Raw genomic sequence first — 16,850 nt, 5'->3', positions numbered from 1 at the left:
ATGATTAACTTTAAATGAAAATATAGTAGAGGATATCATGAAATACAGTATATCCTGAGGCCAGGAGAAACCCAATTTCTTAAGAACAAACTAAAGTTGTGTGTTTTTTTTAAAAAAACAGCAATAATAACATTATTAATAACAATAATAACAAAATTTATTGAGTGCTACCGTGTGCCAGTCTCTCTACTAAGAACTTTACATGTATTTCCTTTTCAACCCTCACAGCAACTCCGTGAGTTAGATACTATTATTATCCCCGTTTTACAGATGAGGAAACCAGGGCACAGAAAGGTTGAGTAACTTCCCTGTAGTCACACAGTTTACTAATCGGGGCAGCTAGGATCCACACCTAGGTATTCTAGCTCCAGGGCCTACACTTTAAAGCACCATGCTATTTTGGGGGGTGAAGATTTCTTTGAATTTCTCATGAGTTGCGGACCTGGACACACAAATTTTTCTTACAGTTCAGATGGTTTGCGAGCCAGTTTTGGGGAAGAACTCTTGTGTCTGTAGGAGTCCGTGGATCCCACATTAGGATAGGGTAGGATTTGTTATAGCATAGGATTTTTGTTTGTTTGCTGTGTAGAAATTTTTAATCTCTGTGTTAAATTTATCAGTCTGTTCTCATATGGCCCCTGAATTTTGTATCATAGTTAGAAAAGCTTCCCTGCTCTCATGGTGTCCTCAGGTTTGTCCCCACACTGTTCGTGGAATAGCTCATCTTTCACCCACTGGTTGAGTGCCGCCTATGTGTTTTGGGGTCTACTTTTTCTTCTGTTCCGTGGGGCTGTCTGTTCATACGCCAGAACTGTGCTCTTAACTACTGAGGCTCAGTAATAAGTTCTAGTATCTAGTAAGGCTGAAATACCCTCAGTCCTCTTCTTTTTTCAAAGTTTTCTTGGTTATCTTACCTGCTTTATCTCTCCATGAACTTTAGAATCACCCTGTCTTTTTCTGGGGAGGACTGTGTATTGGGGAACTGTTGGTATTTTAGAGAAAATTGTGTTAAATTTATGAATGAGCCTGGGGAGGATTGACATCTCTATGCAGTTAAGTTATGCATGCAGGTCAACCTGGAGGTTCCGATCAAAAAACATCTATTCCTTTCCGTTTGTGTCTTTTTTATGTTCTTCAGGGGTGACTTAAAGTTTTCTTCATTTTGGTTTTGCACATTTCTTGCTAAGTTTATTTCTTTTTTTTTAAAAATTATTTATTTATTTATTTATTTATTTATGGCTGTGTTGGGTCTTCGTTTCTGTGCGAGGGCTTTCTCTAGTTGTGGCAAGCGGGGGCCACTCTTCATCGCGGTGTGCGGGCCTCTCACTATCGCGGCCTCTCTTGTTGCGGAGCACAGGCTCCAGACGCGCAGGCTCCAGATGCGCAGGCTCAGTAATTGTGGCTCACGGGCCTAGTTGCTCCGTGGCATGTGGGATCTTCCCAGACCAGGGCTCGAACCCCTGTTCCCCGCATTGGTAGGCAGATTCTCAACCACTGTGCCTCCAGGGAAGCCCTCAGTTTATTTCTTAAAGATTTTATTCTTTTTGGTTTGCTATTATAAACGGGGTCTAACTTTCTCTAAGGATATTTATAAAAAACTCTCTTCTGCTCAGTCATGCGTAGACGTCCTAAGCTCGAGCCCCCGTTTTCTCTTCCTGGACTCGCGGCAGCTTCCTAATCAGCCTCCTGCTTCTACTCTTGCCCTTCTCCAGTCTGTGCTCCACTTAGCACCAGAGTGATCTTACAGTGTAAAGCAGATCACATCAGGGCTCTGCTTTTCATAATCTTCCATATAATCTTCCATTATGCTCAGCATTACGCCCTCAGTGGGATGTGTGGGGCTCTGCATGACCCGGCCCTGCCACCCAGCCAGGCTCACCCAGTGCCCCTCTCTCCCTCCCTCTGCTAGTCACATGGCCTTTCTGACGGTCCCCAGACAGGGCAGGCTGCCACATGTCACAGGCCCTTTGAACCTGCTCTTCTGCCTGAGTCCTCTTTCCTCAGTGCTCTGCATAGCTGGCTCCTTTGTTTCCTACAGGATTTAGCTGAGTGTCCCATTCTGAGAGGTTTTCTGACCACCCTTTGTAAAAGACTGCCCCTCCACCTTGACAAACTCTGTCTCATACCTCACTCACTTCCTTCATTACGTTTATCAGAAGCCTTAATTCCTTGTATATTTATCTGTTGATGTCACTACTGGCTGTTTCTTCTACCAGCATGTAAGCTCCGTAAGGACAGAGGGCATTTCTCTCTTAGTCATGGCACATGGTGACTGGCACATAGGAGGCACACAAAAAATACGTGTGAAATTAACGAACACATTAGTCCTTGTCTAACCAAATTTCGGCCGGTCCCTTTTGCCTTTCCTAGTCCCCAGGTATGTCATCTTCCAAAGTCCTCCACTGAGATGACCCGTAAAGGATATGATAAAGGGTAGAGGTGAACAGCCAGAGGAAGAGATACATAGGGCGAGGTCCGAGAGGGTCCCAAGTGCAGGAACTTCTGTCCCAGTGGAGCTGGGATGTGCCACCCTCCTTGCACGTGGAAGTGCCAGAAGCTCTCTGAACCCCGGAGTTTAGGGATTTTTATGGAGGCTTCGTCACGTATGTATGATCGCTTATTAATTCATTTACCAGCCCCTCTCCAGAGAATGAGGGGAGAGGCTGAAAGTTCCAAGCTTCTAATCATGGCTTGGTCTTTCTGGTGACCAGGCCCCATCCAGGAGCCCACCCAGAGTCGCCTCACTGGGACAAAAGACTCTCCTATCACTCAGGAAATTCCAAGGGCTTTAGGAACTCTGTGTCAGGAACTGGGACCAAAGACCAAATATTAATAGGAACGGGGGCAGAGACCAATATATAGCTCTCTTCTTATCTCCCAAGACTGACTGATTCTTCCTTCTTTGTATCCACCCTCCTCCCACCCCCACCTCTCTTACCTTCCCACCCTCCTACCCCTCCTTGCAGAAATTCTTGAATTTGCCAGAGAGATTGGTATTGATCCCATAGAAGAACCAGAGCTGATGTGGCTGGCACGGGAGGGCATTGTGGCCCCACTGCCTGTGGAGTGGAAACCATGGTGAGTCAGCACGGGTGCGGCCTTCTGGCTTGGCCTTTGAGGCGGAGGGGGCCTGACACCGGAGACCAGCTTTAACCGGCCACCTTTCGAAGCCTGTCCTGCAATGGGCCATCCGTCTGCCGGGCCGCCTGATGCTTTGGGCCTGAGCCCTGGCTGCCTTGATGGTCCCTGGAGGGGTTCAGCAGGGGTACCCAGGGTCCCAGGATCTAAGCTGCCGCCCTGTGTCGGCATCCGTTTTGGACACACGGAGGAGGTGTCATTTTTGTCCTTTGCAGACTGAGATGGAGAGTGACAATACTGGGACCTCCTCAGTGTGTCCACAGTGGACGCTGGTGCTGGAGAGGTTTGAGTGAGGCTACACAGACTGGCAGCGGTGTCCGTCTCCTTTGACAGCCCAGCCCTGAAGTTGTGTGACTTGTGCATGAATGGGTTCATATTTCCAGTTTCAGTTTGCGCTCTTTCAGCTGTGAGGAGCAGACACTCGCTCAGGTTATCTCAGGGGAGCAGAGGTTGATGGCGAGGAAACAGACTGGCCGAGGCGGGGCAGCCGCTGCCTTCCCCCCGACCCTCCGCACCCCAGGACTCCCGCTCCTGGGGACGCTGCTGTGTCCTCATCACATGCACAGGGCTCTCTCCACGTTGCCTCCCTACAGTCTGTGCCCCGAGTTTACTTCCTACCATAGCGTGGGATTTCCTGTCTCTCCCGAACTAGCCCCCAGATATCTTGGGGCGGAGGGGTCGTCTTTTCTGCTGGGATTGTGCAATTTTGTGTACAAGGTATAATTACCCTGTTCTTCCCTGAACCACTTAATGCGTTGGCCATACTTCAAAATGACTGCAATCTTAGCCTTACTTATCCCCGCCGCAGAGTCCTAATCCTTCCAGCTTCTCCTCGCGTGACGGGCTCCCTGTTTTCTGGATCTTTTTAGCCGCCTTTCCTTGGACCTTCTCCAGGTCATGACATCTTTCTTGTACTAAAGCCGTCAGCACTGCACACAGTATTCCAGGTGCTGAGGACTCACGGTTGTGTTTATAGGAAAAGTTTGTAGGATAGTGGTTTCTGTTTGGTTTCCAGTATCCACCCTGATAGCCACATTTGCCTTATCATTAGTCTCTTTATTCTTTTTTCTTTATGTTTTTAAATCTGTATATATCTGTGCTGTTCTGCTCTTGGATACATTTTCTAATTAAAAACCACATGAGAAATGTAGTCAGAATAATACCTTAATGTGCACATAATAAATAAATGGCTGCAGTGATGTAAAAAGGAAAAAGGGTGATGGAAGGAAGGAACTGTCATCGGCTGTGGCCCAGCTGTGTGCCACAGTCATGCCAACGGCCCTCAGGTACCTGCTGGTGGTAGTTAACACTGCCTCATCCCGTAAGGAGAGCATGAACTATTTCTCACTTTTTAACGTAAGTCATTGAAAGTTATGTATATGTGTCATCTTTCATCCTTACTCCCAGTCCCATGAGTAATTGCTGTTAGTTGGAGAATTCCTTCGAAGTCTGGATTCTCTGTTCTCTTCCATTAATATGTTTGTCTACCTTTACACCAACACTGTACTGTCTTTTTGTTTGTTTGTTTTTTCAAGTAGAAAAAAATCACAAATTTATTACATACATACATAGACATATATAAAAATACAGGCAGATACAAACAGAGATCTTACAGCTTTGCTTTTAAATTTTAGCCATGAGACAGGAATGATAATGCAAAACTCACTAGTTTATATAGAACAGTTGGATACAAATTGTGTTTCTGGTGAATGGTATTAGTTAAGGTGAATTGCTCAGATAGCTTAAACTTTTTACTAATATCTGCGTAAGAGATTTTAAGGTTTTTCATAGGCCAAGTTTTTAAAATATGCTTTCCTTTTTTTTTTTTCTACTTTTTTTTTTGTCTTTATACTTTTCATTGGTATTTTTTGAATAACATAATTTAAGTTTTAATGATGTCCAGTTTATCGACTTTTCAAATACGATTAATGCTTTGTGTCCTCTTTAAGAAATGTTTGCCTATTCCAAAGTCATGAAGATATTCTGTGTCTCGTTTTTTTTTTTTCCCACAACTCACACACACACACTGTATTTTATTTTTACAAGAGATAAATAAACTGACACCAAGCATTGTAAATGGATGACCACAACAAAAGCAACAATGATTGCAATTACCAAACACGAAAACACACTCATACTATGTCATAATATTGACATTCAGTCCAGTAATCCTCCACTGTAACAGCTCCTTTACTTTGCAGTGAAAATTGATTTGTATATTTTTTGCCTCTGAGTCCTTGTGGGATTTTTTTTTTTAATTCAAACAGAAAGTCACAAAAATTATAATCATCCTCATCAGTTCACTCAGTCCCATGTAATTAATTTTTTTTTTCATCTTGATCTTTTGTTAGCACTTTTATGAATTCATCAGTTTTCCATTAGAGTTCTGAAAATGCTTATTCATTCAGTTCAGCAGTATAGTCAGTTACCAGAAACCTGTACTTGTCAGAGTCTTTTCCATGAATTCCTTGAAGATGAAACCCTTTTATAGGAACATTTTTGCAAAAGCATCAGAGTACACCAAGAACTGTCTGTAAATGACAGAAGACTTTTTAAAAATGACCACGGTTAAAGATTTGATGAAAGTTCATAATAATGCAATTGACAAGGAAATTTAGTTATTTCTGAGATATACATTTTAAAGTAATAACTAGAATTATGACTTATAACATTATACCAGAACATATAAGATTTTTAGAAATTTCGTGTAATGTCTGAAACATTTATATTAACATATTTCCATACAAATAACCCAAAGAAAGTTTTAGTTTTAGTTGGGTTTTTTTTGTTTGTTTGTTTTTTTATACTGCTGGTTCCTATTAGTCATCAATTTTATACACATCAGTGTATACATGTCAATCCCAATCGCCCAATTCAGCACACCACCATCCCCACCCCACTGTGGTTTTCCGCCCTTGGTGTCCATACGTTTGTTTTCTACATCTGTGTCTCAACTTCTGCCCTGCAAACCGGTTCATCTGTACCATTTTTCTAGGTTCCACATACATGTGTTAACATACGATATTTCTTTTTCTCTTTCTGACTTACTTCACTCTGTATGACAGTCTCTAGATCCATCCACATCTCGATAAATGACTCAATTTCGTTCCTTTTTATGGCTGAGTAATATTCCATTGTATATATGTACCACAACTTCATTATCCATTCGTCTGTCGATGGGCATTTAGGTTGCTTCCGTGCCCTGGCTATTGTAAACAGTGCTGCAATGAACATTGGGGTGCATGTGTCTTTTTGAATTACGGTTTTCTCTGGATATATGCCCAGTAGTGGGATTGCTGGATCATATGGTAATTCTATTTTTAGTTTTTTAAGGAATCTCCATACTGTTCTCCATAGTGGCTGTATCAATTTACATTCCCACCAGCAGTGCAAGGGGGTTCCCTTTTCTCCACATCCTCTCCAGCATTTGTTGTTTGTAGATTTTCTGATGATGCCCATTCTAACTGGTGTGAGGTGATACCTCACTGTAGTTTTGATTTGCATTTCTCTAATAATTAGTGATGTTGAGCAGCTTTTCATGTGCTTCTTGGCCATCTGTATGTCTCTTTTGGAGAAATGTCTATTTAGGTCTTCTGCCCATTTTTGGATTGGGTTGTTTGTTTCTTTAATGTTGAGCTGCATGAGCTGTTTATTTATTTTGGAGATTAATCCTTTGTCCGTTGATTCGTTTGTGAACATTTTCTCCCTTTCTGAGGGCTGTCTTTCGTCTTGTTTATGGTTTCCTTTGCTGTGCAAAAGCTTTGAAGTTTCATTAGGTTCCATTTGTTTAGTTTTGTTTTTATTTCCATTGCTCTAGGAGGTGGATCAGAAAAGATCTTGCTGTGATTTATGTCAAAGAGTGTTTTTCCTATGTTTTCCTCTCACAGTTTTATAGTGTCTGGTCTTACATTTAGGTCTTGAATCCATTTTCAGTTTATTTTTGTGTCTGGTGTTAGGGAGTGTTCTAATTTCATTCTTTTATATGTAGCTGTCCAGTTTTCCCAGCACCACTTATTGAAGAGACTGTCTTTTTTCCATTGTATATCTTTGCCTCCTTTGTCAGAGATTAGTTGGCCATAGGTGTGTGGGTTTATCTCTGGGCTTTCTATCTTGTTCCATTGATCTATGTTTCTGTTTTTGTGCCAGTACCATATTGTCTTGATGACTGTAGCTTTGTAGTATAGTCTGAAGTCAGGGAGTCTGATTCCTCCAGCTCTGTTTTTTTCCCTCAAGACTGCTTTGACTATTCGGGGTCTTTTGTGTCTCCATACAAATTTGGAGATGATTTGTTCTAGTTCCGTAAAAAATGCCATTGGTAATTTGATAGGGATTGCATTGAATCTGTAGATTGCTTTGAATAGTATAGTCATTTTCACAATATTGATTCTTCCAATCCAAGAACATGGTATATCTCTCCATCTGTTGGTATCATCTTTAATTTCTTTCATCAGTGTCTTATGGTTTTCTGCATACAGGTCTTTTGTTTCCCTAGGTAGGTTTATTCCTAGGTATTTTATTCTTTTTGTTGCAATGGTAAATGGGAGTGTTTCCATAATTTCTCTTTCAGATTTTTCATCATTAGTGTATAGGAATGCAAGAGATTTCTGTGCATTAATTTCGTATCCTGCAACTTTACCAAATTCATTGATTAGCTCTAGAGTTTTCTGGTGGCATTTTTAGGATTCTCTATGTATAGTATCATGTCATCTGCAAACAGTGACAGTTTTACTTCTTCTTTTCCAATTTGTATTCCTTTTCTTTCTTTTTCTTCTCTGATTGCCGTGGCTAGGACTCCCAAAACCATGTTGAATAATAGTGGTGAGAGTGGGCATCCTTGTCTCGTTCCTGATCTTAGAGGAGATGCTTTCAGTTTTCACCATTGAGAATGATGTTTGCTGTGGGTTTGTCCTATATGGCCTTTATTATGTTGAGGTAGGTTCTCTCTATGCCCACTTTCTGGAGAGTTTTTATCATAAATGGGTGTTGAATTTTGTCAAAAGCTTTTTCTGCATCTATTGAGATGATCATATGGTTTTTATTCCTCAATTTTTTAATATGGTGTATCACATTGATTGATTTGCGTATACTGAAGAATCCTTGCATCCCTGGGATAAATCCCACTTGATCATGGTGTATGAGCCTTTTAATGTGTTGTTGGATTCTGTTTGCTAATATTTTGTTGAGGATTTTTGCATCTATATTCATCAGTGATATTGGTCTGTAATTTTCTTTTTTTGTAGTATCTTTGTCTGGTTTTGGTATCAGGGTGATGGTGGCCTCACAGAATGAGTTTGGGAGTGTTCCTTCCTCTACAATTTTTTGGAAGAGTTTGAGAAGGATGGGTGTTAGCTCTTCTCTAAATGTTTGATAGAATTCACCTGTGAAGCCATCTGGTCCTGGACTTTGTTTGTTGGAAGATTTTTAATCACAGTTTCAATTTCATTACTTGTGATTGGTCTGTTCATATTTTCTATTTCTTCCTGGTTCAGTCTTGGAAGGTTATACCTTTCTAAGAATTTGTCCATTTCTTCCAGGTTGTCCATTTTATTGGCATAGAGTTGCTTATAGTAGTCTCTTAGGATGCTTTGTATTTCTGCGGTATCTGTTGTAACTTCTCCTTTTTCATTTCTAATTTTATTGATTTGAGTCCTCTCTTTTTCTTGATGAGTCTGGCTAATGGCTTATCAATTTTGTTTATCTTCTCAAAAAACCAGCTTTTAGTTTTATTGATCTTTGCTATTGTTTTCTCTGTTTCTATTTCATTTATTTCTGCTCTGATCTTTATGATTTATTTCCTTCTGCTAACTTTGGGTTTTGTTTGTTCTTCTTTCTCTAGTTCCTTTAGGTGTAAAGTTAGATTGTTTATTTGAGATTTTTCTTGTTTCTTGAGGTAGGCCTGGATAGCTATAAACTTCCCTCTTAGAACTGCTTTTGCTGCATCCCATAGGTTTTGGATCGTCGTGTTTTCATTGTCATTTGTCTCTAGGTATTTTTTGATTTCCTCTTTGATTTCTTCAGTGATCTCTTGGTTATTTAGTAACGTATTGTTTAGCCTTCAAGTGTTTGTGTTTTTTACGTTTTTTTTTCCTTGTAATTCATTTCTAATCTCATAGCGTTGTGGTCAGAAAAGATGCTTGATATGATTTCAGTTTTCTTAAATTTACTGAGGCTTGATTTGTGACCCAAGATGTGATCTATCCTGGAGAATGTTCCCTGTGCACTTGAGAAGAAAGTGTAATCTGCTGTTTTTGGTTGGAATGTTCTATAAATATCAATTAAATCTATCTGGTCTATTGTGTCGTTTAAAGCTTCTGTTTCCTTGTTTGTTTTCACTTTGGATGATCTGTCCATTGGTGTAAGTGAGGTGTTAAAGTCCCCCACTATTATTGTGTTACTCTCGATTTCCTGTTTTATAGCTGTTAGCAGTTGCCTTATGTATTGAGGTGCTCCTATGTTGGGTGCATATATATTTATAATTGTTATATCTTCTTCTTGGATTGATCCCTTGATCATTATGTAGTGTCCTTCCTTGTCTCTTGTAACATTCTTTATTTTAAAGTCTATTTTATCTGATATGTGTATAGCTACTCCAGCTTTCTTTTGATTTCCATTTGCATGGAATATCTTTTTCCATCCCCTCACTTTCAGTCTGTATGTGTCCCTAGGTCTGAAGTGGGTCTCTTGTAGACAGCATATATATGGATCTTGTTTTTGTATCCATTCAGCGAGCCTGTGTCTTTTGGTTGGAGCATTTCATCCATTCACGTTTAAGGTAATTATCGATATGTATGTTCCTATCACCATTTTCTTAATTGTTTTGGGTTTGTTTTTGTAGGTCCTTTTCTTCTCTTGTGTTTCCCACTTAGAGAAGTTCCTTTACCGTTTGTTGTAGAGCTGGTTTGGTGGTGCTGAATTCTCTTAGCTTTTGTTTGTCTGTAAAGGTTTTGATTTCTCCATCGAATCTGAATGAGATCCTTGCCGGGTAGAGTAATCTTGGCTGTAGGTTCTTCCCTTTCATCACTTTAAGTATATCATGCCACTCCCTTCTGGCTTGTAGATTTTCTGCTGAGAAATCAACTGTTAACCTTATGGGAGTTCCCTTGTATGTTATTTGTCTTTTTTCCCTTGTTGCTTTCAATAATTTTTCTTTGTGTTTAATTTTTGCCAGTTTGATTACTATGTGTCTCGGCGTGTTTCTCCTTGGGTTTATCCTGTATGGGACTCTCTGCACTTCCTGGACTTGGGTGGCTATTTCCTTTCCCATGTTAGGGAAGTTTTCGACTATAATCTCTTCAAATATTTTCTCTGGTCCTTTCTTTCTCTCTTGTCCTTCTGGGACCACTATAATGCGAATGTTGTTGCATTTAATGTTGTCCCAGAGGTCTCTTAGGCTGTCTTCATTTCTTTTCATTCTTTTTTCTTTATTCTGTTCCTCAGCAGTGAATTCCACCATTCTGTCTTCCAGGTGACTTATCTGTTCTTCTGCTTCAATTATTCTGCTATTGATTCCTTGTAGTGCAGTTTTCATTTCAGTCATTGTATTGTTCATCTCTGTTTGTTTGTTCTTTAATTCTTCTAGGTCTTCATTAAGCATTTCTTGCATCTTCTCGATCTTTGCCTCCATTGTTTTTCCGAGGTCCTGGATCATCTTCACTGTCATTATTCTGAATTCTTTTTCTGGAAGGTTGCCTATCTCCACTTCATTGAGTTGTTTTTCTGGGGTTTTATCTTGTTCCTTCATCTGGTACATAGCCCTCTGCCTTTTCATCTTGTCTATCTTTCTGTGAATGTGGTTTTTATTCCACAGGCTGCAGGATTGTAGTTCTTCTTGCTTCTGCTGTCTGTCCTCTGGTGGATGAGGCTATCTAAGAGGCTTGATGGGAGGGACTGGTGGGGGGTAGAGTTGACTGTTGCTCTGGTGGGCAGAGCTCAGTAAAACTTTAATCCACTTGACTGTTGATGGGTGGGGCTGGGTTCCCTCCCTGTTGGTTGTTTTGCCTGAGGTGACCCAGCACTGGAGCCTACCTGGGCTCTTTGGTGGGGCTAATGACAGACTCTGGGAGGGCTCACGCCAAGGAGTACTTCCCAGAACTTCTGCTGCCAGTGTCCTTGTCCACAGGGTGAGCCACAGTCCCGTCCCCCCCCCACCCCCACCTCTGCAGGAGACCCTCCAACACTAGCAGATAGGTCTGGTTCAGTCTCCCCAGGGTCACTGCTCCTTCTCCTGGGTCCGGATGCGCACACTACTTTGTGTGTGCCCTCCCAGAGTGGAGTCTCTGTTTCCCCCAGTCCTGTCGAAGTCCTGCAATCAAATCCCACTAGGCTTCAAAGTCTGATTCTCTAGGAATTCCTTCTCTCGTTGCCGGACCCCCAGGTTGGGAAGCCTGACTTGGGGCTCAGAACCTTCACTCCAGTGGGTGGACTTCTGTGGTATAAGTGTTCTCCAGTCTGTGAGTCACCCACCCAGCAGTTATGGGATTTGATTTTACTGTGATTGTGCCCCTCCTACCATCTCATTGTGGCTTCTCCTTTGTCTTTGGATGTGGGGTATCTTTTTTGGTGAGTTCCAGTGTCTTCCTGTCGATGATTGTCCAGCAGTTAGCTGTGATTCTGGTGTTCTCACAAGAGGGAGTGAGAGCACGTCCTTCTACTCTGCCATCTTGGTTCCTCCCCCCCATACCGTACTGTCTTGATTACTGTAGCTTTATTATAAATATTGAAATCATTTAGGGTAAGTGCTGCAAATTGTTCTCCATTTTCAAAGTTGTATTCTAGGTCCCTTGCATTTCCATATGAATTTTAGAATCAGCTTGTCATTTTCTACAAAAAAAAAATCCTCTTAGGATTTTGATTGGAATTGCATTGAATCTATAAATCAGTTCGGGAGAACTGACATCTTAAATAATATTGAATCTTCTAACCCATGAACACAGTCTGTCTCCATTTATTCAATATTTAGGTTTTCTTTAATATCGCTTAGAAATCTTTTATAGTTTTTAGTGTACACATCTTGCCCATATTTTGTCACATTTATCTCTCTTTTTTTGTTGCTTCTGTAAATGGTATCTTTTATTTATTTATTTATTTTTATGTTATTGAAGTATAGTTGATTTACAATGTGTTAATTTCTGCTGTACAGCAAAGTGATTCAGTTATAAATACATATACATTCTTTTCATATTCTTTTCCATTATGGTTTTAAATGGTTTTTTTTAAAATGTCAATTTCCAATTGTTGATTGCCTTCATATAAAAGTAAAATTGGTTTTTGTACGCTGACCTTGTAGCCTGCAACCTTGCTAAACTTGCTTATGTCACTTCTAGTAGCTTTTTTGTAGATTCTATAGGATTTTCTACATAGATGGTATGTCTTCTGGGAATAAAGACATTTTTTCATCTTCCTTTCTAACCTAGATACCTTATATTTCTATTTCTTGCCTTACTGCACTGACTGGAACCTCCAATACAATTGAATAGAAGTGGTGACAATGGACATTTTGGCCTTGTTCCTGATCTTAAGGGGAAGCATTCAGTCTTTCACCGTTAAGTATGATGTTAGGTGATGTTAGCTGTAGGGTTTTCTAAATGCCCTTTGTCAGGATGAGGAAGTTCCCTTGTATTCCTTGCTTGCTGAGAGTTTAAATCCAAAATGGATGTTGGATTTTATCAAATATTTTTTTCTGTATCTATTGATAGAATCATATGATTTTTCTATATTGGTCTGTTAATATGGCCAATTATATAGAGTGGTTTTCAAATGTTAGACCGACCTTACATTCCTGGGGTAAACTCTGCTTGGTAATGATTATATATTATTGGATTTGATTTTTTTTAAATTTTGTTAAGTACCTTTGATCCAAAATGATAGCTTGAAGGCGATGAGATGCATACAGTTGGGTATTTTTTAAATTACTGATTTCCAATTTTATTTGTTCATTATTCTTTGTTACACGTTGAGAGTTCTTTTTGTTCAGTAAGTGATCCTGTTTATGTAAGTGTTCTATGTGTGCTTGATAAGAATGTAGTCTCTCATTTTTGGATACAGGGTTCTTTTTTTTTTTTTTAATTAATTAATTAATTTGGTTGCAACCGGGTCTTAGTTGCAGCCCATGGGCTGCTTAGTTGTGGCAGGCGGGCTCCTTAGCTGTGGCATGCAAACTCTTAGTTGCGGCATGCATGTGGGATCTAGTTCCCTGACCAGGGGTCGAACCCAGGCCCCCTGCATTGGGAGCGTGGAGTCTTATCCACTGCACCACTGGGGAAGTCCCCAGGGTTCTTTTTTTTATTGAAGTATAGTTGATTTACAATTTTGTGTTAGTTTCTGGTGTGCAGCAAAGTGATTCAGTTATATATATATATATATATATACATATATATATATATATGTATATATATATATATATATACACACACACATACATATACACACACACATACATATATATAAGAATATATGATGAACCTAGGGCAGGACAGGAATAAAGACGCAGACTTAGAGAATGGACTTGAGAGCATGGGGAGGGGGAAGGGTAAGCTGGGACAAAGTGAGAGAGTAGCATTGATATATGTACACTACCAAATGTAAAATAGATAGCTAGTGGGAAGCAGCTGCATAGCACAGGGAGATCAGCTCGGTGCTTTGTGACCACCTAGAGGGGTGGGATAGGGAGGGTGGGAGGGAGGTGCAAGAGGGAGGGGATATGGGGATATATGTATACATGCAGCTGATTCACTTTGTTATACAGCAGAAACTAACACAGCATTGTAAAGCAATTATACTCCAATAAAGATGTTAAAAAAATATTCTTTTTCATAATCTTTTCCATTATAGTTTATTACAGGATATTGAATATAGTTCCCTGTGCTATACAGTAGGACCTTGTTGTTTTTCATATAGAGTAGTTTGTATCTGCTAATCCCAAACTCCTGACTTTTCCTTACCTCATCCCTTTCCCCTTTGGTAACCATAAATTTGTTTTCTGAGTCTGTGAGTCCGTTTCTGTTTTTGGATGCAGGGTTCTTAAGTGTCCTTTATATCAAGCATGCTAAATGTGTTTATCTTCCTTTGTCCTGAGTAATTGTTGTCTGGTCTCACTCTTTTTTTTTTGTATTTTTTTTTTGGCTGCGCTGTGGCTTGTGGGATCTTAGTTTCCCAACCAGGAATCGAACCTGGGCACCAGCAATGAAAGCTCTGAGCCCTTGCCAGGGAAATCCCTGGTTTCACTCTTTCTTTTTTTTTAATTTTAATTTTATTTATTTATTTATTTCTGCCTTGGGTCTTCGTTGTGGTGTGCGGGCTTCTCATTGCGGTGGCTTCTCTTGTTGCGGAGCATGGGCTCTAGGTGCACAGGCTTCAGTAGTTGTGGCACGCAGGCTCTAGAGTGCAGGCTCCAGTAGTTGTGACACACGGGATTAGTTGCTCCGCGGCATGTGGGATGTTTCGGACCAGGGCTCGAACCCGTGTCGCCTGCATTGGCAGGCGGATTCTTAACCACTGTGCTACCAGGGAAGTCCCTGGTCTCACTCTTGAATAGTGGTTTAGTTGAGTACAGATTGTCAACAGCTGTTGACAATACTGTATACCATCATCTTCTGACCACTGGTTTTGCTAATAACACATGGTTTTTGGTTTCATTAGTTGTTCCTTTGTAGGTAATCAACTCTTCCCCACTCTGGTTGTTTTTATTATTTTGTTTTTAATCTCTGGTGTTCTGTAATTTCACGACAGTGTGTCTAGGTGTGGATTCATTGTTATTTACTGTGTATAGGAATTGGAGTGCTTCCTTACTCTGAGGACTCATGTCTCTCTTAAATTTTGGAAAGTTCTCAACCGTTATCACTTTCTTTTCTACACCTCTAACTGGAAATACATTGGACCTTATTATTTGATCCTCCAGGTCTCTTAACTTCTGTTTCATATTTGAAAAATCACTTTATAATTTCCTTTAGCATATTTATTTCCCAATTCACTATTTGTTTCTTCTTCTGCATCAAATCTGGTTGTTTTTCATTTTGAATTTAATGACTACCAGTTCCTTCAAGTTCTCTTATGTTCTTTTCAGTATGTATAGGTTTTTTTTAGAGTTCTGTTCTTTCATTATGGATTCTACTCCTTTATCCCTACAATAATTTTACATATTGTTATTTTTAGTCTTCTTTTGATTGTTCTACTCTCTCAGTTCTTCTTTTCGTTGTGTTACTGATTTTCCCTCATGGTGAAATGTTTCCTCATGTTCCCTCTGTAATTAGTTATTGTGCATTTTGTGAATTCATCTTCTGCAGAGGTTATTTTCTGTGAGTGTCTCTTTCCTAGGTTGTTGAGTGGCTTTACAATGGTTTCTGCCAAGGAGTTTTCAGTGGTTTAGGACTAAATTTTTACATTAATTTCCTGACTTGGGATCCCCTTACCACATTTTGGACTATAGATCTACATGTGTCTTGGGGTTTCAGCTTTTCATTAAATTTTATTTTGCCCACCTAGAACCTGGAGTGGGTGACATGCTTCCTTGCTGCTTCCATGACCTAGGTCCTTTTATTCATGGAAGGAACAGCCCAAAGGGCCCCAGATACATCTAGGGTCTCATTTCCAGTTCCTAAATTCACGAAGGCCTAAGGCCACATTTTGTTCTAAACTAGCATTAAAACCCAAGTTCTATGGGCCTATATCCAGGTCAGATACCAGTCTTGACCTGTCAGTTCATGCACTTATTATTCAGGTTTCATGTTTTCTTTCTGTTTCTGGCACCTGAGAATTTCTCTTTCCATTTGGCTATGTGAATAGTGGTGCTGTGACCATTGGTGTACAAATGTCTGTTCGAATCCCTGCTTTCAGTTCTTTTGGGTATGCATCCAGAGGTGGAATTTCTGGTTCAAATGGTAATTCTATTTTTAATTTTTTGAGGAACTGTCATACTGTGTTCACTGTGGCTACACCATTTTCCATTCCCACCAGTAGTGCACCAGGGTTCCAGTTTCTTTACATCCTTGCCAGCGCTTGTTATTTTCTGCTTTTTTTTGGGGGGGGGGGGCCATGCCCTGCAGCATGTGAGATTTTAGTTCCCCAACCAGGGATCGAACCCGGGCCCTTAGCAGTGAGAGTGCCGAGTCCTAACCACTGGACCACCAGGGAATGTCCATATTTTCTGCTTTTTTGATAATAGCCATGCTAATGGGTGTGAAGTGACATTTCATTGTAGTTTTAATTTTCACTTCCCTAATCTTTAGTGGTGTTGAGCATCTTCTCATGTGCTTCTTGGCCATTTGTATGTCTTTTTATCTTTTACCCCTGATATTTTTCCTGTTTTACTGCATATTTTCTCTTTTATTTGAATTGAGATTGAGCTTGTCAAATTTCATAAGGAGCCTGATTGGGATTGTATTGGATTTATACATTAATTTGAGGATTATTGGCGTGTTTACAGACTTGAATCTTTCTATTCAGGAGCACTGGGTGTCTCTCCAATTGTTTTTTCTTTTTTCTTCCCCTGAATTTTCAATAAAGCTTTGTGAAGATTTTGCACACTTTGGATTTATTCCTGGGTATTGCATCTTTTATATTGCTATTGTGAATGTTTTTTTTTTTTTTTCTATTAGCTGTCCTAATGGATTACTGATAATGGTGGGTGGGATGAATGACTTATTTTAGACTTGTTCATGTTGAGACCTACCTTCTACATTATTTTCTTTTATTGTTGATTGACCCCACTAGCTTGG

At 40.1% G+C, this 16,850-nt stretch overlaps 1 protein-coding gene across 15 annotated transcripts in view; it reads left to right on the top strand.

Moving 5' to 3' along the window:
- Positions 1–16,850, top strand: part of CEP164 (centrosomal protein 164) — a 71,956-nt gene that overhangs the window by 7,590 nt on the left and 47,516 nt on the right. For 14 of the 15 annotated variants that reach the window (XR_011075358.1, XM_068554643.1, XM_068554655.1 and 11 more), the window contains one exon: positions 2,967–3,078. The exons of the other annotated variant lie outside the window; for it this stretch is intronic. Coding sequence is in view for 13 of the 14 variants with exons in the window: in XM_068554643.1 (XP_068410744.1) it covers positions 2,967–3,078 (112 nt within the window). In the remaining variant the exon portion in view is untranslated. The remainder of the gene's footprint in view (positions 1–2,966; positions 3,079–16,850) is intronic. 15 annotated transcript variants of the gene reach the window in all.

This window comes from Eschrichtius robustus, chromosome 11 (genome assembly GCF_028021215.1).
Source record: "Eschrichtius robustus isolate mEscRob2 chromosome 11, mEscRob2.pri, whole genome shotgun sequence".
NCBI classification, from domain to species: domain Eukaryota; kingdom Metazoa; phylum Chordata; class Mammalia; order Artiodactyla; family Eschrichtiidae; genus Eschrichtius; species Eschrichtius robustus.
Note: the sequence above shows the minus strand (reverse complement) of the source record. Positions and strands in the feature narration are given on the sequence as shown.